The sequence below is a fragment of the Gopherus flavomarginatus genome, chromosome 4 (genome assembly GCF_025201925.1).
Source record: "Gopherus flavomarginatus isolate rGopFla2 chromosome 4, rGopFla2.mat.asm, whole genome shotgun sequence".
Taxonomy (NCBI): Eukaryota; Metazoa; Chordata; order Testudines; family Testudinidae; genus Gopherus; species Gopherus flavomarginatus.
The window spans coordinates 98649093-98676177 of record NC_066620.1 but is presented as its reverse complement, the minus strand read 5'-3'; the positions used below and the strand labels follow the sequence as shown (position 1 = coordinate 98676177).

At 43.9% G+C, this 27085-nt stretch overlaps 1 protein-coding gene across 1 annotated transcript in view; it reads left to right on the top strand.

The window, feature by feature from the left end:
• The first annotated feature begins 2619 nt into the window (after positions 1-2619).
• The window catches only part of TIAM2 (TIAM Rac1 associated GEF 2), a 126330-nt gene continuing 101864 nt past the window's right edge, over positions 2620-27085 (top strand). Inside the window, exons 1-5 of the mRNA XM_050949637.1 lie at positions 2620-2707; positions 3827-5029; positions 9978-10413; positions 19504-19676; positions 24675-24899. Coding sequence (XP_050805594.1) covers positions 2693-2707; positions 3827-5029; positions 9978-10413; positions 19504-19676; positions 24675-24899 — 2052 coding nt within the window. The 5' untranslated portion in view covers positions 2620-2692. The remainder of the gene's footprint in view (positions 2708-3826; positions 5030-9977; positions 10414-19503; positions 19677-24674; positions 24900-27085) is intronic.

The following is a 27085-nucleotide window of genomic DNA, read 5'->3' as shown; positions in this document are numbered from 1 at the left end:
AGACTGGGAGGACTACATAGTGAAGATCATAAACATGGGGAAATGTTTTTCGCTGCTGAATTCTGATTTATGTTAATTATTGGGTGTGGTGGTGGTAGGTGGGGATAAGGGGGTTTCCTGAAGTAATCTGTTGGTATACTTGCATTTTTTTTTTTTAAATGTGTCATGGAGCACCTAGGGTGAAGGCTAAAAATTCTTTTTTGTGGAATGTCTAGTACAATTGAAAGTAAAACTTTTCTATCAACCTTGAGTGAGGTGAACCACTTTATAAATACACTGATTATAATGACAGGAAACATTTTAATAGGAGCTGGTTTTGTTCATGAGAGGTATCCATACAGCCATCTCTCCAAACTGCTGGGAGAATTCATCTCTTAACCTGGAATACAAAAATGCTGTAAAATACACATTTTATTTTTTAGATGTAGCTGAGGTCAGTCCTTTATGTTCCAATTTCTATATCTTCCAGAATTAAGGGGATTTAAAATATGTGGTATCTCTGAATCAAAGAAACTGGAACTTTCCCATGCACCGGTGTCATCTGGGATTTGGCACCAAACTGATTTCCCCCAACTCACCCATATTGTAGGTTGTTGAAGAAAAATCTCTATACAAATGTAAGAAAAGTAGCAATGGCTGCGGCTAATTTTGAGGGTGGTAATTGCTCTGTAGTCTTGCAGATGTCATGATTTGTTGTTTCACTGGTTTGAATGTTTAGAATGTCCTGGCCTTCTGAAGTCCCAGAGCTCTGAGAAAAATCCCTTGTCACTATTTCTGTGGAATTTGACTGTTATGTTGTACTTTTAACTGGCTCCTACACTGACCGAGGCCCTATTTTACAGTCATTGTACCTTAAATAAATTTATTCCTTCACTCATTATATAACACATACATGGCATCAGACACACACAATGGAAGCTGTACCAGTGGCTTGAGCCTTGAAAAATTGATGTCTGTCTTGAGGTTCTTAGTAGCAGCTTGCTCACTACCCTCTCTGTTAAAAGGATTACCCGTCCACTGCACAATCATTATGGAGACCAGATGGTCACTTTGCCGACTGCTTTAGACAAATTGGGTTCAATGTCCCCTTATGAATAGAAATAAGCCCCTCAAAGCTTCCTTGCAAATGTAGTTTTATGCTCTGATATGTAGGTTCTGCATACAAACTCCCTAGTTTGTGATCTCCTACTGGAATGGTGAAAGCAGGTTTGCTGAAGATTTACATTGACTGACTGAGTAACTGGGAACTTGATAGTTTATTTTTTTTCTATTTAAATTGGCTTCTTCCTCATCTTGAACCTAGGGTTTTCCCCTCTTCTGTTGTTAAACCATTGCTGTGTATTAAAGCTGCTATTATTAAAGTTACTTTATGTAACTAATGCTTTTCTAGACATAAACAATTAGTACCTACAAGATAAGGGGATGCATAAATAATTCCTTATTATTAAAAATATCAAATAAAGTAGATTATCATAAGATGTATAAGTCCCTACATATAGTGAAAGTCTCAAACAAATAGCTTGGTGAAAGTGCCCAGGGCTTTGTGTACAGGGGTATACACCTCTAAGACATTATGTTTGCTGACCTTTATCTAAGGCTCGCTATCAATACTGTTTTTAATGCTAGTTTGTGACTTTTAATTTAGGTAACCTAAAAGTTAGCCAAATACAAAGCTTGCTGATGAATTCCTTTAGTCATCTGTGTTCTTAATATGTTACAGAGAGATAAAATCGTCCACATTTTCTTTTTTTTTAAAAAGAAGCTAAATCTTCCAGTGTATTGTTTGTTTTTGTGCAGATGGGATAATTTTTCCTTTGAAAATGTCATAGTCCTTTGGACTCTTCATGGATTACATGTAAACTGTCCACCAAGTTTTATTTGGGGGAGGGGATGAATTTTGGTTAACAGTATATCCATTAAACTGCTGTTCTAATAATTTCCTCCCCAAAACTCTCTCTACAGTGATGCATTTCTTCTGCTGGGCGTTTTCCGTCAATAACCTGCTGTTGAGTTCTGTGAAATTCAGCTCCTGTCCTGTTATTTTGAATGACAGTCTTTGTGTGCTATGTGAACAGCTGGCATATTCAGCCTCTCAGTAGCAGCTTTTGTCTTGTTACCTTTTGGTGTGTACAGAGCCTGGTGCTGCCTTTTTGTTGTTTTGCTAACAGATTACCTTAAAATCAGAATAAACTTTAAGAAAAGTTTGCTGGCTGGTTGACAGGGTGAATGAATTACCAGTAGCCTTTCACCTCTGCAGTTGTGGTTGGAATTCAGCCATGACAAGAGTAAACAAGCGCAAAAAATTGCTCTGATCAGTTCGATATAAGTGGTCCAAATTGTAATGGATACTTGCACAGCCTGATAAATTTTAATTGATGTTACCAAAGCAAAATGCAGAGTACTGGAAGTTTGTGCCAATTCATGATTGAAAGTGGAGTAAGAAAGAATTAGAAATATTAAAAGCTCTTAACCAATTCCCTTCTATCTATTTTTTGTGCTCTGTCTTATTTTTATGTTGATTTATCTGATAGCAGAGGTAAAATATATGTAAATGTATTTGACTGAGAGATTTTTTCTTTGTTTTGTGTTTTCCAGAAAGTTTGCATGGAATGCCATCCCATTTTTGGAAAGTGTGGTGTCTAGCTATCAAGACAATGCAAAGTACGCTGATTGCTAATTGCGCCCACATTTAATGGTGATTCTAGAGGTATTTCTGTTTCTATTTCATACTAAACTGTATACCAAAAGACTTAATGAAAAATGAATAGGGTTGGGTAGGAAGAGTTTTTTCAAATAAATGTAAATGTAAAAAAAAAAAATGTGGATCTGTTTTCACAATGGGGTTAATTCTCAGAAGCCTGTAAAGAGACTGCACAAGCTTTGTCCAGTCCAACAGTCTGAAAGTTAATATGAGGAGAAGCACCAGTTACCATATCAATGTTGAAAACACAGTTTAGAATGACTTGTTTTATATCTTTTCAAAACATTCTTTGTCATTTGTATGTACATTGCAGCCACTGGAGTTTGACACCCATGTAAGGGCGGGCTGACTTGGGCCTTTTATTTTCAAGTGCACTTATATGGGGCCAGATTGTACAACCGTCTCACACTAGCAATTGAACTTCTCCTGTAAATGCTATTTTATGTGAGCAAGGATTGCTCAAGTGCATTTTTGCTGAGTGAACTTCCAAACTTCTGTGTGCTGGACAAACATGGTGCAGCTTTGTGTTTGAAATGAGGGATAAAGCTATTCAAAAAACCCAAGCCCCCCCCCCCTTTTTTTTTCCAGATTGGCTCTTTTTAATCATGAGGTAGGGGTTTGCTGAACAATTTATTGAAGGAACATTTTATTGCACAGAAGCTAGTCAAGCTGAAACTGCAGTTTGCATGTCTCCTGGCAGCAGGGGTTTTCTGAAAGTACAGTTCACTGTACATCTAAGTAGCTATTATCCTGTTGTTTCCCTTTCATTATGCAATTGTTCTTGGGAGTTAAAGGTTTTACAAGTTATAAGAAGATGATGTTGCCAGGGGGTGTGGGAGGAGGGAAGTGTTGAAATGATTTCAGTGGGGTTAGACGCCAGCATTTAGTAGCTTTATAGCAGGATAACAAACCACACAAAGAATGAGCTTTCCTAGCCACCTCCCCAGCCCCTGAAAAAAATTAATTATTAAATACTGAAAATGGTTATTGACTCTATTTTGAAAAAAGTTGTTTCATACAATAAAAAAGCTCTGTTTCTTATTTAGAGAGTAAAAGTGCTCTATTCATCTTGGTTCTTCATCTTCTGCCCACTGATATTAATGAAACTTTTTTTTCTTAATTTAGTGGAAAATGGGGAATTCAGAAAGCCAGTACAGCTTTCATGGATCAAAACATCACACTAATGCTGCATCTGGTGCCAAGCAGAAGCCTTGTTCTCTGAAAATTCACAGCATTCATGCTAAGGATGAAAAGTCTTGCTCCGTGCATGGATGGGGACACAACAGCAATGGCACTAGCTACAAATCAAGATCACTAGCCAGAAGCTGCCTCTCTCACTTCAAGAGTAACCAGCCTTATTCACCTAGGCTCAGTGACACCGTGGCAAAGGCCTCTAAAAGCAGTATCCATGCCAAACACAGGACAAATGCCTCAGGGAACTACTGCCAGGGAAGCAATGCGGCATTTTTTCCTGAGAATGGTTTCCACTATATTGGCCTTGAAGCTGCAAGTAATCATGTTGCCTCCAGGGAATGCAGTGGGCATATTTTAAATTGCTATGGAAAGAATGAGAGTCTAGCATCAACTCCACTACCAGATGACAGGAGGAGCCCCAAAGTTCTCATTAAAACGCTGGGGAAGCTGGATGGCTGTTTAAAGGTTGAGTTTCACAACAGTAGCAACAACAAAGTCTCTATAGAGGAATCCAATGGATCAGTCCAGCTGCTGAGATACTCACCTACTTTAGAATCCAAATCTAATGATCTGCTAGATGTGAGGAGGAGCTCCAGTACAGATGACACTTCAAGTCATCGTCTATCTCCCACTGACTCAAGACTTAGATCCAGTAAAGGAAGCTCCTTAAGCTCAGAGTCTTCATGGTATGACTCTCCCTGGGGCAACAATGGGGATATCAATGAGCTGGATGGCTCCTACCTGACCAGGAGCACTCCGGATACAAGGATTCATGCCAGTTTTCCCACAAATGACAGCAAAAAGTCCTTCAACCAAAGTTCATCTCTTTCCTCCCTCCGCGATCTATATAAGGATACAAATTTAGAAAGCAGCCCATCCTCAGCTCTCAGGTTGTCTGATGAATATATTGGCACTCATGCCAGCTTAAGCAACCGTGTTTCTTTTGCCTCAGACATTGATGTTCCCTCTAGGGTAGAACACAGAGGCCCCGCACAGTATTCTTCTTATACCCTCCCATGTAGAAAGTCCAAACCCCTAAACGACGATGCCTCCAAGAAGGATACATTAAAAAGCAGGATGCGACGCATCAGCGACTGGACAGGAAGCCTCTCTAGGAAGAAAAGAAAGCTGCAGGTATGTGGGAAAACTCATCCTAAAGTCTGGTACTGAGAGCTGTAGGCACCTTCCATTAGTGTAATGCCTGCATTTTATTTTTCCATAGGACTACTCAATGATGGGTGAAAATTCCAGCTATCTCTAATTGTCATTTATGGAAGCAAATATACCAGTGAATAGATTTTCAAGTCACTGGATTTTTCATGAGATGGACTGGAGCTTTTAAAATAATTACAGCACGAAAGCAAAGAGATATCTGATCCTGTGGATCAAAACATAATTTGTAGCCCTGAAAATGCCTATAAAAATAATCTGAAATGTGCAGTAAAACAAATCCTTAAACATGGGAATGGCCATGTTGTAAATATCTTTTGTAGATGTTTTCCCTCTCATCACCAGTGTTAGCAGTCATCCCTCTCAAATTAGGAAAGGAAACCTGGTTATATCTCCAAGTCCAACTGTAGACAGCGGGGTTTTTGGTTAAACCTGTAGTTTTATGGAGATGTTATTATCTAGCTGCCTTCTTCTTGTGTATGAACCTGACTACATAATTCTCTGGTTATCAAAGCTGAAGTACCATCTGGTTAGTTAGTGGGTGTCTCTTTAGAACAGTTTAAGGCTAATCCCATCAATGGGAGCTGAGGATAGCTGTGATCAAAACTGAAATTCCTGTCTCCTGCCCTAGGTCCCAGAATCAGCTCCCTAAAGCAGGGCCGCCCAGAGGATTCAGGGGGCCTGGGGTCTTCAGTGGCGGGGGGTCCCCAGCGCCGAATTGCCGCCGAAGACCTGGCACTTTGGCGGCGGGCCGCGAGGCGGAAGGACCCCCCTGCCCCCGAATTGCTGCTGAAGACCCGGAGCGGAAGAAAATTCCTGGGGCCTGGGCCCTGCAAGAGTTTTCCGGGGCCCCCAGAGCGAGTGAAGGACCCCGCTCCAGGGGCCCCGAAAAACTCTCATGGGGGCCCCTGCGGGGCCCGGGGCAAATTGCCCCACTTGCCCCCACTCCCGAGCGGCCCTGCTGTAAAGGCCAGACTGTGCCTAGCCTTGTAGGAACGCACAAGTGGGGAGTGCAGAAACTTCCCTCACTCCTATAATGCCTCCCATGAAAGGGCTGGCCAAAGTTGTGCTCTCTGTGCTCTCCTCAGTTTAGGGGCTACTCCCTTCTAAAACTGCGGGGGTGCAAGCCACTACAAAAGTGAGCAGAAAGGAGGCAGAGCCACGTACCTGTACATTTTCATACCGTCCAGCAGTACTGTCTAGATGAATAGGAGATCATACACTGCTCCCTCTAAGGGATGATGCAGCAACTGTGCTTCCCCAGTGTGCTGGGAAGATTTGGTAGGCGTTGTGCCATCTTGTGACATAATCTTCCTGGACTGCCTCCTCACTCCATACCACAACCAGTGTGTGAGCCACACTAACTTCAAGGCACAGCATACAATATTAAGGGCCAGTTTGTGTCAAGAAATCAGGTTAATTTGAGATGTGTAAATGCCAAGAGGGCCACAGAATTTGGCTCTGGGAAATTTGAGGGCTGCTCAGCTAGTTCATTATCTTACTTAAGACTTTTGAGAGTTATTATGGAGTCCTCAAGGTTCTTGAAACCCTTTCCCCTGCACTCATCTGTTTGTTAGAAAACAGGAAAAAAAGGAATTAAGTGCTTTAGCTTTTTTCCTGAGGTTTCTTCACTGATATAAACAGCACTGACTATTTTAGATTTTTTTTATAAAAGTTAATATCGGGCTCTAAATATGATCTCTGCAACATAGCCCTTTTTGTTATGCATAAGTTAATTACAACATTTTCAGAATATCTAGTAAGGGATTAATGGCTGTTTTGCACCAGCTGTGTATACATAATATAGAGACTCACTGACTTCCACAACAGCAGGGAAATGTTGCTGGTGAGTCTGTATCAAACCAGACTTGGTGAAAGGAAATAAACCCCAACCCTAATTACAGTATCTTACTTTGAAAATGTAGGACTTGAGTAACAACTATCTTTGAGATGAGGACTCTAGCAACAACAGGTTAAAACGTGTAGCATCTTGTCCATAGATGTAGTTTGTTTGTGGAGGAGTGGGTGGGTCCTTTCCACTTTACCAATTTTAAACTTGTAACTGGCTCAAGGGACAGCTATGCTGTCACATAGTTACAGTGGTAGTGTAGATAGATCCCTAGAGACAAAAGTTCATAAGTGGTATCAGTTTGGGGCTCGAGACCCTGTATAAGAACTTTAATGGAGTTTGTTACCAATTGGCAGGGCTCGCACTTTATTTAATGGGCCCCCAAATGAAGCCCTATTAGTGATTTGCAAACCTAATAATATATTCTCTAAATAAACTGAAAATTGGCCTTTTTGTAGGAAGCTGATTGGCTATGAAGAGCAATAAGAAAGTATTCAAATGCCAATATTTCAGCATGTGCCTGTGCCAACACTGGATTAAGAAAGGGGAAATGAAGATTCCCAAATCTTACAAGAGATTTGCAGCTAGTCAGTGCCTGAAGTCAGGCCAGGAGTTTGTATCCCATTGATCACACATCATTTTGCAGACACATGCATAAAATATATTTTTTTTTAAATCTTTTCTTGCCTCTCCACTTGCACTGGTGATGCTGCTGCCTTCTCTCCCCTGCTCAGTATAGCTCACATCTTAAACCTTCTATATCCATTGTCATTTTTTTCTAACTTTGTATAGTCTCAACTATACAAATAATATGAATCCAACTCTCACCCAAATCTGCATATTAGGATATTCATTCCCTCTCACTTTCATTGGAGTTTAGGATTACTTCTGCCTCCATCTGCAGGACTGAATTTCAGACACTCAACCTGATTTTGATCTCAAGTCACTCTTATACTGGCATAACTCAGTTGACTTCAGCAGAGTGATTTATCACTCGGTAAATGCTCCTTCTGGCAAAGGCTGGCTTCTCGCTGTCCCGTACTGAGGAATGTGCCAAATGGATCAATATGTGTTGCGTTGTTGATTTAGTGCGCTGAAACTAAGCCCTAGTTGGTAGTAAGCTTTATGGAAAGGATAGAGACCAATGACATGCTAAAACTATATACTCTTTTTTAATAGGAAAGCTGCACCTATTTTGCTGAGCATAGTGATCTAAAAGATCTAGATGTTAGAAGGGTCTCTTCCCATTTCAAACCTAAATGTATTGCCTTGGAACATAATCTTTAAATTAAATTTGGCATTTCTGAGCCTACTGCTACAGCAGCCTTCTTGCTGAAAAGTGACCTTTTCTTGTGAAATCTGCAGCAGTATGGGATCACACTGTTGCTCTTGGCTTTATGTTGGAGGTGGTCATACTATCAAAACATGACACAGCTTCTTCCAGTACATTTTTGATGTGCAACATCTAGGATGTGAAAACAAATGCAGTTGCTTTCCAAGCTTCTGGTGTGACTAGTTCACAGGAGACCAGTGTTTGTTTACTTTATCCGTATGTAGAAGTCAGAGTGCAAATAAATATTACTATAGAAGCAGTGTAAACTTGAGCAAAAAATAACATTTTCCTGGGCAATAGTTGTACTTCTGGTTGAGCTATTTACAGCCCCTGGGTATTTTCAAGTAAAATTTGTTAATTTTTTTTCTATATAAAAGGCAGCAAATAGTGTTTTTTTTTCTGTTGCTTACTCTTTAAGCATATTGTATTTTTCAAAAATGTCAGTGAAATACAGTTAGATGGGAGATAAATCCTTCTATCAGACTGGTGGAATGATTCTTCTTGACAGTGGAATTTAGCTTCAAGAGCCCAATCTTGTGAAATACTAAGACACCTGAGAGCCCACTGAAGTCACCGGGCATTAGGGTGACCAGAGAGAGAGTGTGAAAAATTGGGATGGGGCTGTGGGGGGAGGGGGGTAACAGGTGCCTATTTAAGAAAAAGCACCAAATATCGAGACTGTCCCTATAAAATCGCGACATTTGGTCACCCTACTGGACATTGAGGGCACTTAGCACCTTGCTGAGTCAGGCCATGAGGCTCAGATCTTCCATATAGACAGACTTTTGCAGGAATGAGTGAACATTCCACATCGCCAATGTGGAATTAAAATCATATGTAGAACAACTATCTCAGAGCACTTAAAAGGGAACTGCCCTGCCGCAGAAGAAATGAAATTGCATCATACAAGCATGAGTAATACAAATGGATTTCATAATACGCTGCTGGATCTAGGAGTCAAGCCTCCACTGTAATAGCAATATCTGCAATCTTTAGAAAATATGCACCACTACATTTTAAAACCTGGATTCATACAAATCATCCAACACTCTTTCTTTTAGTTTTAAAATGAAGTTGAATGCATTTATCTTGGCAGATAGTTGGTGAATTCAGTAGGTTTAAAAATATTTCAAATTTCAGACTGACATTTTTCAGATCCTCAGGAGGCAAAATCAGCTTACCTCCATTAAAGTAATCAATTTACATCTGCTAATCCGAATTTTTAAATGGTCAGATATTGAAACCTTGCTACCTAGATTGAATTTAATTTCACCCATTTTAAATCCTCTGTAATAAGCAAAACTAGTCTTGTCAGTGTTACTGTTATAGTTGGGTCGGGGTGTAAAAGACAATGTCCCTGTTTCACAATGCTCAGGAAAACAGATTAATTCACCGTTGTCAGTAGTATATAGTTTATTCACAATGCCCACTGGGCTGTTGGAAATGTAATCACAGCAATTATCAATAAATTCTAGGGACTTTTTTTTTTTTTTTTGAGGCCTGTTGTGTTAGCAAACACTGCTGGTTTGGCAATTAGCCTTACTGGGATTCTGTTGAATAAAAATGTGGCAGTAATACTGACAGTAGCAAAGATTGCTAGGATTAACAGGCACCATCATGGTGCAAGCGGGCACACTCTGATGGAGTTTACAATCACGATACATGAAACAAACAAGATGCTATAAAATGTCTCTTCGCCATAGATTACTTGCAATTTGCATTATTTACAGGAGCCAAAATCCAAAGATCTGAGTGAGTACTTTGACAGCAGAATTGATAACCATGGTACAGACACTCTGGCACCTTCGCAGATGTCTGGTTTACTGTGGTCGCCTGGCTCTGGCCACATTCTGCCCCAGAGAAGTGAATCCACTAATGCAATCAGCAGTGATGCCCTGAGGCAGAACATTTATGAAAATTTCATGAGGGAGCTGGACGTGAGCAGGACAAATATTGAGAATACGGACACATCAACAGACACAGAGGACTCCAGTAGTGAATCACTCAGTTCCTTAGAGCAACTGGATCTGCTGTATGAAAGAGAACAAGGAGTTGTGCGCAAAGCAGGGTGGCTCTTCTTCAAGCCGTTGGTAACTCTACAGAAGGAAAAAAAACTTGAGCTGGTTGCACGGAGAAAGTGGAAACAGTATTGGATAACGCTCAAAGGTAAATCATTTTTAAACTCTTTTAACCTGCCAACACAGGTGCTATCTATTGTTTGATGGTGGGTTTTTGTTTTGTTTTGTTTTTAAATGAAACCTAGATAACATTTTGAACTGAAACTCAGCCCCTGATGACCTTAGGCTTTATCTACGCTACCACTTTTGTCTGTAAAACTTTTGTCGGTCACAGGTGTGAAAAAACACTCCTCCAACCGACAAAAGTTTCACCAACAGAAGTGCTGGTGTGGACAGTGCTATGTTGGTGGGAGACACTGTCCTGTCAACATAGTTACTGCCGCTTGTTAAGGGTGGTTTAATTATGCCGGTGGGAGCACTTTCGCCAGGATACACCAGATACGCGGGAAACCTTACAGCAGCACAGTTTCAGGGGTACAGCTGTAGGGTCTGTAGTGTGGACAAAGCCTAGTTCAGGTAGATACTTAAGTCTATGCCTAACTTTAAGTACACAAGTTATCTGCTCTCTCGCTTAAAAATAGGCATGTGCTTAAGTACCTTCCTAAAAGTGGGCCTATATTTGCACCTTCAGCTTTGGGTGGGAAGCCCTGCATTTGATACTGAAACTGGATAATTACCTGTCCAGCTCTCTGATTTATGGACTCATGCAAAATTGGGTACGTGTCAATTAAGAGGGTGCATTTGATAATTTTGGCAGTTAAAAACAATTCCGGACCTGTCACAGGGTGACTAGCCCCTGTAAGGGAAATTGGCCCAGTTCCTTTTGACAAGGTAGGCGCTTCCCACTTGGGCCTGTTTGGGAATAAGGGGAAGGCACCTGATACTAATGAAAGGGAGGATGGGAAATCTCTGAAGGGGAGGGAACTCTCTGGAATGGATAGCGGAGATTGTCCAGACCAGAGAGGCTTGGGCAGGAGCCCAGGAGGGGCGGGAGAAGATGACTACAGGAAGGTTTCAGACTCCTGTGAGGGACCCTGGGTCTAGGGTCAAACCATGGACAGAGGTGACTGGATGTTTTCGAGAAAAGACCTGGAGGGTTGGACTATGAGAGATGAGTGACAGCCTACAGACTGAGGGGTCAGGTCAGTGTTCCCTCTAATTTTTCTCATGCATGTAATTTTTTTATGTGCACCAATGTGGAGGTGATGTGTGTCTGCATGTCCCTATCCAGCAATTCATCTTGCCCTCACCATCTGTTCAGCCCCCTTTGGTTCAACTGCCCCCAACCCCCCATCAATTCAGAGCCCCCCCCAGCTTCCCCCAAGCCTCACCACTGCACCTCCTGGCATTCTTCACCCTTCTCCCAGGCCTGGGAGGGCTGTAATGGGGTCCCCACTCCCCCTTTCCAAGCTGAGGGTGGGGCACCTCCAGGGGCTCTTCACCCCCCTCTGCCCCTTCCCAGGATGGATGCTGCAGTTTGCGGGAAAGAGGAGCAATATTACCCTCTTCTCCGTGTTTTTAAAGGTGGTGAGGGGGGAAGAGGGAGCAGAGTTGAGCTGAACTGCTGGGCTCTTTGCTGCCCACTCCTCCCCTGTGAGGGAGGTGATCATAGGGGAGAGATTCTGCTGGCTTCTGGCATGGCTCAATTTCGCAATGGGACTGGAGTTTCTTGTATCATCACAAGTTGTGCTCCAGCACACTCTGAAATCCCACTGCTCCTAATAAATAAATAAATTAAATCCTGAGAGTTGTCAATACTGGGGATACTGTGTTGCAGGGCCAGATAATTAAGAAGTGGAATCCCACTTTCAGTCACAAAATTGTTCATGTGTGCATCTAAGATTGGGTGTCTTTCTAAAAGACATGCTCTGGTTTAACCAGACGTTATTAACGAAATTCTATGGCCTGTATTATACAAGAAGTCAGGTTAGGTAATCGAGATGGTCTGACCTTAAAAATCGGAGAGTCTATAGTTGGATATAGAAATGACTACTTAGCACAGAGATGGGTGTTTGTGTTCAGTTTCCTCACCTGTGCATTTTGGTGGGGGCAGAAAAGTTTCCAGTTTTTTTAAATTTGGCCACCTTATTTATTAGAAAAAATTTCCTCTTCTTTTCGGGGATACTTTTTTGAGCCGCTAAATTACTATTGGGGGAGGACAGCTCAGTGGTTTGAGCATTGGCCTGCTAATCCCAGAGTTGTGAGTTCAATCCTTGAGGGGGCCATTTAGGGAACCAGCACAAAAAAACTGTCTGGGAATTTGTCCTGCTTTGAGCAGAGGTTTGGACTAGATGACCTCCTGAGGTTCCTTCCAATCCTGATATTCTATGATTCTATGAATTCATGTACTGGAAAGCCAAAAACACTTTTATTTTTAATACTTCTACATCCCTCTTTTCACTTATAAATACACTAGAGTGGTGGTTCCCCACCTCTGGTGCCCACAACAGTATTTCAGGCTTTTGTGACAGATCCTCCTACTAATCTTCCTTCACTAATGATGAGCATCGGTGCTAGTGCCAGTATATTACTCCTGCCATCGTCCATTCACTTGTATGTGGTCCAGCCCACAGCTTAGGTTACTCCAACCCCCAGTCTCAAAGGTTCAGAGCAAGCCAAGAAGCATTATAGGTTAGAAAATGCACAGCTGAATGGGGGGCCGTGGACATTTCCCTGGGTTAGCTGAGGCATTCAATTTGGCGTTTGCACATCTGTAAGTGGGTATAAATTGACTTAACATATGGGTCAGAGGTAGCCCTTGAAGCACTGATGCTGTGGCACAGACACTCAGTTCCCTGTGGTGCTGCTGTGTGGTGCACTGAGATCTCTTGAAGCCTTGATGTGTCAACACAGTTAGTCAGTTCCCCAGCATCGGACCCTGGCTGTCTTGTGCACCAGGTAGGCATGTCATGGAGAGCCATGTGCCTCTGTGCTGCTGCACTAACACATAAGGGACATCCCATAGTGCTGCTGCCTTCTGTGCTGAGGGAGTTAAGGCAGTAGTGGTAGACAGGGCTGTTGCAAGGATATTTTGCGCCCTAGGCAAAACTTGCATCTTGCACCCCTCTGCCCCCCGCACATCCGTTCATTGAGGGGCAAATCCCAATAAGCCTTTGTAGACCCTAGGGGCCAGCCGTGCCCAGGGGCTTCTCCCCAGACCAGGTTCCTCCCTCCCCGCTCCTTGAACTCCCCTGGAGGGTGCACAGCCCCCCTGCGAGCATTCCCCTCCCACCCCACCCTGGCGGCTCCCCGCCTCGAGTCCACTCACTGGCTTTGCCGGACTTGGGCCACTGCAGCAACTCGTCAACGAGGAGCCGCCTTCCGAAGGCACTGGAGAGCCAGAGCGTCCCACTTGCGGTGGCGGCGGCGAACCCCAGCCATGGAGGAGCCGGCATGGTGCAGGGAGGGGCAGCAGCCCTGCAAAGGCAGTGGCGCGGCTAGCGGGGAGCAGCCACGCCTCCCACTCCTCCTACCCAGGATGCGGCCTTCCCCTCTGCCTCCCCTCCCCCCCAGGACTCTTGCAGCAGATACATGCTGTGGGTGGCAGCCTCTGTGTGCCTCCCAGGTCCCACCTTGTTGCACTCTGGCTCTGCGGCTCCTGGGAGTGTGAGCCACCCCTTCCAGAGCAGGCTCAGGGCCCTGTGCCCCAGCAGTGGTGGCAGCTCACATGCCCGGGAGCCACAGAGCCCAAGCGCGGCAAGGGGGGCACACAGGGGCCGCTGCCCGCATGCATCTGCTGCAGCCTGCAGGATCCCCTGGGGGGGCGCCAGGCCGCAGCCTGGGAGGGGCACAGCTGTTCCTCACTAGCAGCACTACCACTTTTGCAGGGCTGCTGCCCCCCCCGTGCCGCAAGCCGACACTCTGGCTCTCCGGTGCCTCCAAAAGGGCGGCTCCTCCCTTCCGAGCCAGGGCACTGCTTTTTGGTACCCCCAGCCACTTGACACCTTAGGCAACCGCCTAGTAGTTGCACCTGCCCTGGTGGCAGAGGGGCTAAATCTGGCACCTAAATCTCAACAGAGGGGCACTGGATTCCCTTTCTCCCTAGAACCCTGGTGCAGTCCTGGTACTCCCCAGTCCAGCCATGACCCCATGTCCGCGGCACAAAACTCTCTTCTCTGCTATGACAACTCATATCCCACCGATTCCTCCCCACCTGTTGGTGTCCCACATCACCACTGCCCTCTACACCAGGGGTTCTTAATCTTTTTCTTTCAAGCCCCCCCCTTCCAACGTGCTATAAAAACTCCACGGCCCACCTGTGCCCAATAACTGGTTTACTGCACACAAAAGCCAGGGCTGGCATTAGGGGATAGCAAGCAGGGCAATTGCCTGGGGCCCCATGCCGCAGGGCATCCCTGCCGCAAAGTTGCATTGCTCAGGCTTTGGCTTCAGCCCCAGATGGTGGGGCTCAGGACTCTGGGCTTCAGCCCCAAGCGGTGGGGCTTTGGCTTTCTGCCCTGAGCCCCAGCAAGTCTAACACTGGTCCTACTTGGTGGACTCCCTGACACCTGCTTGTGGCCCCTCAGGAGCTCCTGGACTGCTGGTTGAGAACCACTGGTCTACACTCCTCACTCTTCTCCCCCATGCTTCCCTTGCCAGGAGACAGCACAGTGTGGAGCCAATCTGTTGGGTGAGGGGGAGGGAAAGCTGTTTGTAGGTTGGTGGATGACTGTTGTGTCAGAGCTAAGGTTGCATGTTTGCTGCTGAGTGTAATGGAGAAAGTAGGTGTGTTATCAGCAGCGGATGGGTGTCGGCAAATATGTGGAGGAAAATCAACATACAATTTGTTGTGGGGAGGCGGAGGAATTTAACAGGCGATTTCCTAAATTGTATAGATTACACTGCTGGGAATTGCCCTTTAGTTAATATAATGCTAAATTAGTAAGTAAGGAAATAGTCAAAGTAAATGATTTCCTAGCATATTTGAGACTAGAAGAGAGAATATAATAACCTTCCCACAGGTTTCACTTTTCAAAATAATTACCTGACTCACACCTGGGTCTAGACCTGAAGAAAAATAAATACTGTGCTGTAAGTATTGGCGATGTTCAAAATGTGTCAATGTCAACTCATACAAAGTAAACCAGCAGGAAAGAAAAAAATACAGTAATTCTGCACTATAATTCTGAGATCTGTTGTTAAGTGATCAGAATGCCATCAGACTGAGGCTATGTCTACGCTATGTACCTTTTAGCTACGCAGCTGTGCTGCTAGAGCCGTGCCGCTAAAAGGTGCGCAGTGTAGCTGCTCTTTGTCGGCAGGAAAGAGCTCTCCCACCGACAAAACAAAAAAAATAATAATTCCACCCCCAACGGGAGGTGGTAGTTTTATTGGTGGGAGAGTTCTCCTGCCAACAAAATGCTGTTCGCACTGGCTTTTTTCGTCACTAAAACTTTTGTCATTTGGGGTGTGTTTTTTTTTTCTTTTCAGACCCCTCAATGACAACAGTTTTACTGATGAAAGGCCAGTGTAGACAAAGCCTTAATTAACAGGTTAAATCACTTTTCTTTATCACTAGACTGAGGCAGTAAAATGAATCATGCCTGCAAATAGCATATGTAAAGAGAAAAAAAAGTATCTGAATACCACCCTTTCCTCACCTTTGTTTAGACACTGAAGTGTAAATATGAGTTTAATCTGTCTTTTGAAAGATTTCTTAAAGTACCAACAAAACACCTTACTCTACATATGTTACACTTGTTTTGTGTTAGACTTATTACTGTATCTTGAATGCCTTTCACATGGGATTAGTGTTATAGTTACCGTCATGGTGCTGGATCTTTTTGTCTTTGTTCATAAATAGACATTTCCTTGATCATACGTACACTTTACTTGTCTTGCAAAGATTTTTGTTGCCAGAACAAACTTGTCTGTGTGGATTTCAAGGCCTCCTTCTTGTATTTTAATTTAATGTATTTACTTATATAGCATACTATATTAAGATCAAGAAACTTGCTTCAGAATTCCATGTGTAAATTTTGATCAAATCTTGGTTTAATTGGTTCTGGAAATTTAAATAACTAAGATATAAATACATTTTTAAAAGAGTCACGTGTGTGAATGAGAACAGCATGTTTCTCTGCATTCTGTTGATATGTGTTTAATTATAAATATGCAAAAAGCTTACAACCCTCTGGTTACCTGCCAGACTTGGATTTATCAGTGTCCTGAGGCCTCCACTTTACTTAGTATGCTGGCAAGACCTGAGCTTGAATAGTAAACCTTTAACGAGGGGAACTCTCCTTCCCATCTGTCCCCTCTAATTAATTTATTTTAACAAGGGAAATTGCTTTCCCACCAATTTCCCCTCAGTACAAGCTTTGATCAAAACACATAGACTATAATCTGTTCCAGTGCAGCATCAGAAATAGGGAGAATGTGTGGACCTCTCTATTTATAAGGATCATAGTTCTCCTGTTACTTGGCTAAACTCTAAAACATGCCCTGCTCCTCTGAAAAACTTAATAATAGTGGAAAACTACCAGGATAAAAATATGTATTAAAATACCCTTCCTTATGTTCTTACAACAAGTTGAGGGTATTAGAATTTAAAAATGTAATTTACACTTTTTATAAACAGAACAGTACATCCAGATGTCAAAATACTTTGAGATGGTACAGTGCCCTCTGACTAAAGAAAACTGGGAAATATATACAAGAACAAAGCACCAACCCATTAAAACTAGGCTTGAATTCCAAACCTCTAACCCAAACTGTGCATAACCTCATAATCCAGTTATGTCTGTGCAAGATGTGTGCGCATAGTGGCTGTAAAACGCTGCTGCTGATGTATGCAAGTGCAGAATTTGGATTTGGAACTGCTCCGCCCACTCTGCTGAGCTATAAGTGACTACAGTAGGCGCAATACACCTTATTTTAGAGCAAAACATGCCCCGTCACAGCATCTGCACAGAACCCTTAGTGTGGCTCTATTGTATGGGGAAGCAGAGCATAGCAGGCTGGTGACAAAGCTGCAGCTACATTGGCCAGTTCTGTCAGACACCCTAGGTGTGTATGTGTTTGTAGCAAAGGGCACATAAAAGTCTGTGTAGGCTGCTCCAGCTATTGGGCTGCAGTGACCTCAGTTGGGTATACTAGGGAGAGAATTCTTTCCTCTGAGTATTAACCTAGCACTCAGGCTGCCTGGGTGCTAATTTCTGAATTTACTGTTTACATTTAATTCACATTAGAGAATCAAATGAGACTGGTCAGATTCACTTTTGTTTCTCTTAATTCTCTATAGAGATGGGTCACAACCAGAACATTGGCTTCAAACTCCATAAGTCCTTAACAGCCAGCATGCACCGATCGCTATAATGGGTTAAACTGGAGAGCAGAATCCAAACAACCCTGAATTGTGAGAAGGTTTCAAGCAGGAGCTGGTTTTACATCTAAACTTAGTGACCTAGGTTGCACCTCCATTTGTCATGAACTAGAACACTGTGATTTTGGATTTTCAACACTTGTCAGGGGAGCATTAAAAATGGGGGAGGAAATCTATTTTCAATTGATTTTTTTTTAAAAAAGAATGTGTAAAACGGAAACATTTCTATTTGTATTTTAGGTTGTATGACATCCCCATCACACACCACCATAAGTGCACACATGCGTGCGTGCGCACACACAGAGACGCACCACTATTCTCACAATCACCACTTTAGAGCAAAACTTAAATTTTGGCCCTGAACAGCATTACAGTGCCTCTTAATTTGAAAAATGGTGGGAAAAGGTAGAATGTTAATCCTTGTTTGTTAGTTTCATACCCTTTACTGTATATTTCTATAGTTCAGGACAGATATATATTCATAGATTAAAAAGCCAGAAGGGACCATTGTTATCATCTATTCTGACCTCCTGTATAACACGGGCCATAGGAATTCCCTGAATTAATTCCTGTTAAATTAGAGCAGATCTTTTAGAACAAACATTCAACTTTGGTTTAAAAATTGCCAGTGATGGATCCTCGGTAAACAGTTCCAGTGCTTAATTACCCTCACTGTTAAAAATTTGCACCTCATTTCTAGTCTGAATTAGTGTAACTTCAACTTCCAGGTATTGGCTCTTGTTATACCCTTTGTCTGCTAAATTGAAGACCTCTCTATTGTCAAATTTCTCTTCACCGTGTAGGTACTTATAGACGGCAATCAGGTCACCCCTAACCATCTCTTTGTTATATGTATGAGTATCAGCTTCGTTACTGAGTTTTAGTTCCAGGATGCAGATGTGGCAATCTGCAATCTGGCATGTCATTCTATCTGAAAAACTGAGAATGCCGTCCAAGAAAGGGAAATCCTTTAAAACATCCAAGTTATTTGGATAGTGATCAGTGTCTTACTACAGAATTTGCAGATAGAAACAAGGGAACCAAAGTTAATCTCCAGAGATACTTACTCATTTTCTACAGTATTTGAAGATCAAAAGTACTGAGCATCTGCTAATCCCCTTTAGCAAATATTAAGGTTTCCCAGGTGACTGGGTGAGAGAGAACTGGCTCCATAAATTATTAAATAAACATAATAGCTTCTTCAGCTGAGCAGCCTTTTATGTGCTCTAGCACAGAGGTTTTCAACCTTTTCCTTTCTGAACCACCCACCACAATGTGCAATAAAAACTCTAGGGCCTACCAGTGCCACAGCAACTGCTTTTCTGCATACAAAAGCCACGGCCGGCATTAGGGAAGTTGCCTGGAGCCCCATGCCATACCCCACAAAGGTACATTGTTCAAGCTTCAGCTTCAGTCCCAGGTGGTGGGGCTCAGAGTCCAGGACTTCAGCCCCATGTGGTGAGGCTTCAGCTTTCTGCCCTGGGCCCCAGCGAGTCTATTCTGGCCCTGCTTGGCAGACCCCATGAAACCTGCTCACGGCTTCCTGAGGGACCCTAGATCCCTGGTTGAGAACCACTGCTCTGGCATTTTGACATTCTAAGTTTACTAAGCTATAATTTATTTTTTCAGCCCAAGTTTGTCTTTCAGAAAATATTTTTCCTGTTTTAGTTATCAGTTTTCCCTTCTTACTGACAAAGCCACCATTAACCTTTGCCTTTCTCTTGGTTTAATAATACTTCTCTTTCAAACGCCAACGGTGGACAGCAGTATGTCTGGCATATTAATTCTTTATTCCTACAGCATGTCATGTAAAAGAACGTTGGAAGCTCACTTTCGTTTCTCTTTTTTTCAAAGGTTGTACCCTGCTGTTTTATGAGACTTATGGCAGGAATTCCATGGAACAGAGCAATTCACCACGATACGCTCTGTTTGCAGAGGACAGCATAGTGCAGTCTGTCCCTGAACATCCCAAGAAGGAAAATGTGTTTTGCCTCAGCAATTCTTTTGGCGATGTGTATCTATTTCAGGTAATGATATTTATTTTTATTTGTCTTTATATATCAGATAATTACTGATTGACTGTTTGTTCCACAGCTCAGTGGTTTGAGCACTGGCCTGCTAAACCCAGGGTTGTGAGTTCAATCCTTGAGGGGGCCATTTAGGGATCTGGGGCAAAAATCTGTCTGGGGATTGGTCCTGCTTTGAGCAGGGGGTTGGACTAGATGACCTCTTGAGGTCCCTTCTAACCCTGAGATTCTATGAAACAATCCTCCCCCTCCTGCTCCTTTACAGTCTCTTCACCTTAGTTTCATTCCACAGCCATCCCTCTTCTCCACTGCCCTGTCATTGTCGCTCCCTTTCCTTTCCATTTGTCTGATCCCCTTGCCTTCCGCCCCCCAGAAATTGTGGAACTAACATGCTATTTTCTGCAATCGCTTTGTTCACACTGCCTGTGTGTTCTACTCCTTTATCACCCTGTGTCTGTCCTATCTATTTAGATAGTAAGCGCTTTGGGGTAGGGACAGGACAGTCACTCACTTATGCCCGTCACCCCAGTCGGGGTATGGGCCACCAACCACAGATCTCCCAGGACAGTCAGCTGCTCTGTATTTGTATAGTGCAGGGGTCGGCAACCTTTCAGAAGTGGTGTGCCGAGTCTTCATTTATTCACTCTAATTTAAGGTTTCATGTGCCGGTAATATATTTTAATGTTTTTAGAAGGTCTCTTTCTATAAATCTATAATATATAACTAAACTATTGTTGTATGTAAAGTAAATAAAGTTTTTAAGAAGATTCATTTAAAATGAAGTTAAAATGCAGAGCACCCTGGAGTGGTGGCCAGGACCTGGGCAGCGTGCCACTGAAAATCAGCTCGTGTGCCACCTTTTGGCACGCGTGCCATCGGTTGCCTACCCCTGGTATAGTGCCTGGCACAATGGGGCCCCATTCTTGGTTGGCCCTTGTAATAAACATGATTAATAGTAGTAAACTATCCATCTGTGCTAATGGGTGTGTTAGCTACGTCTGTTTGTTTTTAAGACAAATCTTAGTCTGTACCTCAGACTTTCACTCAATTCTATCTTCAAGCAAAACTTTCATTGATGTGAATGGGTATTTTTGCCAGAGGGAGGACTGAGTGAAAACCAAGTGCCATGTTCTCCACTCCATTAACGCTGTTTTTTGCTGGTTGGGGAAGGGAAAGGCAAGGGGTACGTAAGAAGAGGTGGGAACAGGGAGGGTAAGCCAGATGAGTAGCAGAGGAGATGATCAGAGTCAGTCGAGAGACAGAAATGATGAGAATTAGACAGCCAAATGTAATATGAACTTAAGTGAGCAGTGTACTGAGAAAGGTTAACAGTAGAACAATGATGCTCAGATAGAGGACAAAAGAGATTGCGAAATATCTGGTCCTGACGAGGAGAGCTACAGGCATGAAATTAAAAAAATACTTAACTGCAGTAACTGTTGCTGCTATCATGATGTTAGGGCTCCTCCAGGTCTGTCACTGGTCCATTCAAGTGCATGCCACCCACAGCTACAGAAATAATAGAGGGGCTGGAATGGATGAGGTTAAAACATGCAGAGTGTAACTTATGCTGCAAGGCATCTATTATTTGCCCGTTACAACCCATAGAAAATCAGCAGTATTATCAAAATCCAGACACATCTGTTAGCACTCCACAGTTCTATACGGACGGACCCATCCCTGACTCCATTAGCCTCAAAGGGAATTTTGCTTCTGCTAAGCATTGACATTTGGAACCCCCAAAAAGTAGTTAATAATCTAAGGAAACTAACCACTTGTCTGTATTATTGGAGAGGCTCATAATGTTGATCCATCCTCCTAAGGAAAAATACATTGCTGCAAAGCGGCATTTTTTTAATTGATATTTGCAGGCACTTTATAAAAATGCATCCTCCCTTGTCCTTCTGTGCTCCCTCCACTAATTTGTGCTTATTTAAATATGCAGACCCCTGTCCTTGGAAATCAGTTTTGTGGCCACAATCCCTGTGACCAAATTGGACTGGAGGAAACTTACCTTCATAGCCTGTCAGTTTTACTTTTTAACTGGCTGGAGGATTGAGCTGTACAAATCGCTTCACCTTCACAACTCTCAGAAGTGCTCTTGTGCTTGCTGATTCTACAGCACTCACAGGCCTGGCAGGATTCACAAGTGAAAGGTTGGGTGTAGCAATCATGGGGTACATCTGCATTGCAATAAAAAACCCACTGCATTGAGCAGTGGTCCCCAACACAATTCCCGCAGGGGCATTTATGTGCCCCTGCCTAGTGCCCATCAGGGGAGAGAAGCCACAGCCCAACTCCTACAGGCTGCTGGCACCGGTGTTCTCGGTCCCTGGCAGGCATGGGGCCGCGGCTTAAGCTGGAGAGAAGCTGCGGCTCTGTGCCTGCCAGGGACAGAGAAATCCTGAGCTGCAGACTGCGGGCGCCAGTGTTCTCTGTCCCTGGCAGGCACGGGGCCGCGGCTTCTCTCCGGCTTCGAGAAACCACGACCCGTGCCTGCCGGGGACAGATAACTCCGGGGCTACTTGGGGAAGCAAAAAGCCAGGAGCTGGCCCTGGCCAGAGCCCTGCTGCTGGAGAGCCAGAGCATCGTCCCCTGGAGCCGAGCCCAGGCTGCGGCAACGAGAGGGGCTCCCGGAGTGTGTGAGGAGCTGGGGAGGGAGGGAAGCGGGACCCGGGAGGGAGGAGGGGTCCTGCTGCTGCCACCGCTACTGCTCTGAGTCTCTCCAGGGTGGCGCGGCATTTCACCGCCCAAGTAGGCTGTGCAGGGCTCCACTGGGCTGGGAGGGGGGCATGGATCCCGGCTTGCATGCTGATGGGGCAAGTGGCTGGGCAGCTTGAGCTGACCGGGAGCTGCCCCCTCCTGCCCCCAGACTCAGCCCACTGCGCACGTCCCCTGCCTCAGCCCTGCGCTGCTTGCCCCGGGCCCTCACAGTCCCAGGGGCGGGAAGAGGCAGTGGCCGGCTCCAAGTGGGGCAGCCAGGGATACTACCCCACTGAGGAACCCCTGTGGCTCAGGCACCTGGGTGTCAGTGTCCATCCTCTTAGCTCTACCTGCATGGGGCTGGGGAAGCAGTTGTCAGCACCTGGCCTTCTCAGCCCTTGCACCCCCAGTCTCGCTCACAGCCTCTTCACTTGTACCTCCCCCCATCCCTCCTTCTCCAAACTTCTTCCCCTTGTTCTCTCCCTTCACCTGCACCTCTCCCCTTGTACCCTCCCCCAGCCCTCTCCTCCCGCACCTTTCCCTTCCCCTCTTCTCCCGCAACCCTCCTGATACCCCCTCTCCTCCTCCACAAGTACATCACACCCTGCTTCTCTGCCAGTGTAGAGCCTTCAGGCACCCCCACACCCGCTCCTCTGCCTGAACCCTCTTTACTAGATCCCCATCCCTTTCTGGGTACAAGGCTTGAGAGTTAGTCCCTGTGCCTTCCATGTGCATTTGGGTGCATGTAGGGGGAGGGCAGTGGTGGTGGGGGGCAGCCAAAATTTTTTTTGCTTGGGGCAGCAAAAAACCTAGAGCCAGCCCTGCCCCGGCAGGCATGGGGCCTGCCTAGTGCCCAGCAGGGGAGAGAAGCCAGGGCCCCACGCCTGCTGGGGACAGAGTACTCCGGGGCTGTGGGTGCTGGTGTTCTGTCCTCGCGGCTTCTCACTGGCTTCTCTCGGGATTCATATATTATCATAGACTCTGGGACTGGAAGGGACCTCGAGAGGTCATCGAGTCCAGTCCCCTGCCCTCATGGCAGGACCAGATACTGTCTAGACCATCCCTGATAGACATTTATCTAACCTACTTTTAAATATCTCCAGAGATGGAGATTCCACAACCTCCCTAGGCAATTTATTCCCGTGTTTAACTACCCTGACAGTTAGGAACTTTTTCCTAATGTCCAACCTAAATCTCCCTTGCTGCAGTTTAAGCCCATTGCTTCTTGTTCTATCATTAGAGGCTAAGGTGAACAAGTTTTCTCCCTCCTCCTGATGACACCCTTTTAGATACCTGAAACTGCTATCATGTCCCCCTCTCAGTCTTCTCTTTTCCAAACTAAACAAACCCAGTTCTTTCAGCCTTCCTTCATAGGTCATGTTCTCAAGACCTTTAATCATTCTTGTTGCTCTTCTCTGGACCCTCTCCAATTTCTCCACATCTTTCTTGAAATGCGGTGCCCAGAACTGGACACAATACTCCAGCTGAGGCCTAACCAGCGCAGAGTAGAGCGACAGAATGACTTCTTGTGTCTTGTTTACAACACACCTGTTAATGCATCCCAGAATCACGTTTGCTTTTTTTGCAACAGTATCACACTGTTGACTCATATTAAGCTTGTGGTCCACTATGACCCCTAGATCTCTTTCTGCCGTACTCCTTCCTAGACAGTCTCTTCCCATTCTGTATGTGTGAAACTGATTGTTCCTTCCTAAGTGGAGCACTTTGCATTTGTGTAATATTAAATATGATGATTTTCATATTATTTAATATACAAATACAAAATAAGCCTTGAAAGATTGTTGGCGCTTGCCACACTATTCTGAAAACATGAATGTGCTACTGGCCACAAAAAACTTGGGGACCACTGGCATTGAGTCTCAGAGCCTGGGTCAATTGACTCGGGTTTGCAGGGCTCAGGCTGCGGGGCTAAAAAATGCAGAGTAGACATTCAGGCTCAGCCTGGAGCTCAGGTTCTGGGACCCATCTGCCTCACAGGGTCGTGGCACCTGGACTCCACACTGAATCTGAACATCTTCACTGAAATTTTATAGTCCCACAGCCCAAGTCAGCTGACCTGGGCCAGCTGCAGCCATGCTTAGGTTTTTTCATATCACAGTGTAGACATACCCCATGAGACAGTGGAGAAAAAGCTAGCAGCACCTACTTAACTTAACTCAACACACGTGCATAATTTAAAGCATCAAGCTCTTAGAAATCAAAGCACCTGACAAAAACTTAGTATCACCTAAGTCCTCTTTGGTTATAATGTTGCTTTCTTGATCTGTTATGTAGGCAACAAGCCAGACAGACCTGGAAAACTGGATTACAGCAATACACTCGGCTTGTGCTTCCCTCTTTGCAAAGAAACTTGGGAAAGAGGACACTGTCAGGCTTTTGAAAAACCAGACCAAGAGCCTTATCCAGAAGATTGACATGGATAGCAAAATGAAAAAGATGGCAGAATTACAGCTCTCAATTGTCAGCGATCCAAAAAACAGGAAAGCCATAGAGAATCAGGTACTACTCATCATGTGTTAATTTCTGCTACTGAGTTTTGTTACACAGGCTTGACTACAAAGGCTCACCTGCTCTGGGCTCAGATTTTGTTAATGTTTCCTAGGCTTGGAGAACAAGTGTTCCTATGGATTCACACTTCAAAACAAGGAAATCAATGGCAACTGTACAATGCCATACAAAAGACCTAGCCCATAGTTATAGAAACTAACTACTACAACTTTGCATGTAATGACTACTAATCAAGTTTCCACATATGAAAATGAATATTTCTGTTGCATGCTGCAAAAGTCAAACAAGGTCTATGTTATACTTGTGTTGGGTGAATTGCCAGACATTCCCGTCTTCTGCTCTTGTTGCTTATAGTGTATTAGCTGCTCATATAAGAATTAAGACTGAAACATCATTAATGTATGGAACAAAACTAGGAGACAGTTATGGAATCTGAATTCTTAATATTTAGGGCGAAATCCTCCAGTCTCTCTTTACACAAAGACTTCCAAGGCTAGCTACGCAAAAGGATTTAAGCACCTAACTGTCACTTTAGGAACCTCAATCTACCCCCGAACTCTGTAGGCACCTAAACTTGCTCAGTGCCCAGTACTAATTTTTGCAGTAAAAGTTCCTGATCTGCCTATGTTTTTGCCTCTCAGCCTATGCACAGCAGCCCCACGCCAGGTGTCTGGATGCCTAAGCCCTAAAGCAATGCACAAACCAGGGGGAGATAGGCATTTCTCTGCCTAACTTGCCTGCGGGGCTTGATCCAGTAATCATGTTCAGACCTTGCCTACCCTATTGGACCCCTATAGCCATGCTTACACAAAATGCTGGGGGTGCAGGAGGAGGACCTTCCTCATAGCTTTTAGTTTAGTGGCTAGGTTTCTCGCCTGAGGCATAGGAGGCTCCTGATCCAGAATGTTGCAAAATAAATCAAAAGTGTGGATCGCAGTGATTTTTTTTTCTAAAAGTTAGGAGTGGCAATGCTCAGCATCACCACACCTACGTTCCTTTGTGAATCTAGCACCTAGTGACGGTTTTGCCTGGGTAAAGACGGAGGATCCAAAGCCAATTAAGTGAATAAAGATACTTCCTTTGATTTAAATGGGGTTTGGATCACACCCTCAGTCTTGTGACCTAAACTCAGATATGATTTTCAGAGGGGAGAATCTATTGTACTATACTACTTTATAACCTGCAATTCAATAATAGAAGTAATGCAGGTAAATAATTAAATAAATATTTACCCATCTATTTAAAGGAACAGACTTTAACAGTTGAGTGTGATTCATGGATATAGTCTTAATGAGGGCATATTAATTTCTCCTAATTACATAGTCCAAGGCTTGAATATCTCCATTGTTTCCCAGTCTGGTTCACTGAAAAAAATAGGTTGTATTCTTTTGCAATTAAAATCCATCACTAGCACTGCAGAAGAGTCATTCCCGTTAAACTTCTGTTTAAGAATTTCTCGCAAGGTCAGGTAAATGATGCAAAGAGTGAGAGAGATCATTCACAAACAGTGCATAGTTTGCGCACAGTGAATTCATAATGAGACTTTTCTCTGGCTTTTATGTCACTAATTGCTATATGATCTCTTATTGCAACTGCTAAATGTTTGTTGGCCATGTCAAATGGGTGAGAAAGCAGTAGATAACCTCACTTTCTAAACTCTTAATTCACAAGTCACAGCATAGGGCGCATTAAAAAGACCTTAAAATATAATTTTAAAATTAATAATTTTGAAATCCGTATTCCTCAGCTTTAATTCTGTGTAGTTTAGTTTGTTTTTAACCAGTTTCATGAACAGTGGCGCTATAGATTATGGGGCAATTTTTTAGTCTGCCGCATAGGAATTTGATCATATAGCTTCAGTCTACATAAATGGGAGTCATGTGTATAGATGACTGTACCTCTTCCTCAGTTTTCCTATGTATCTAATGTATAACAACGTAGGCTGGTGCTCTAGTTTATTAATAATGATTTTAGTTACTCCTCCGTAGAACTTCATGTGTGAAATCTTGACCCCAGTGATGTCTTTGGGAATTTTGTGATTGAATTCATTGGGCTAAGATTTCACACTAAGTGGTTAAATTTAGGACCCAGTCTTGCACTTCGTAAAATCTCTGGGATTAGTACCATCCAAGGGAAAATTTTTACTATAGGATCCTACGACTCCTCAAGACTTACAG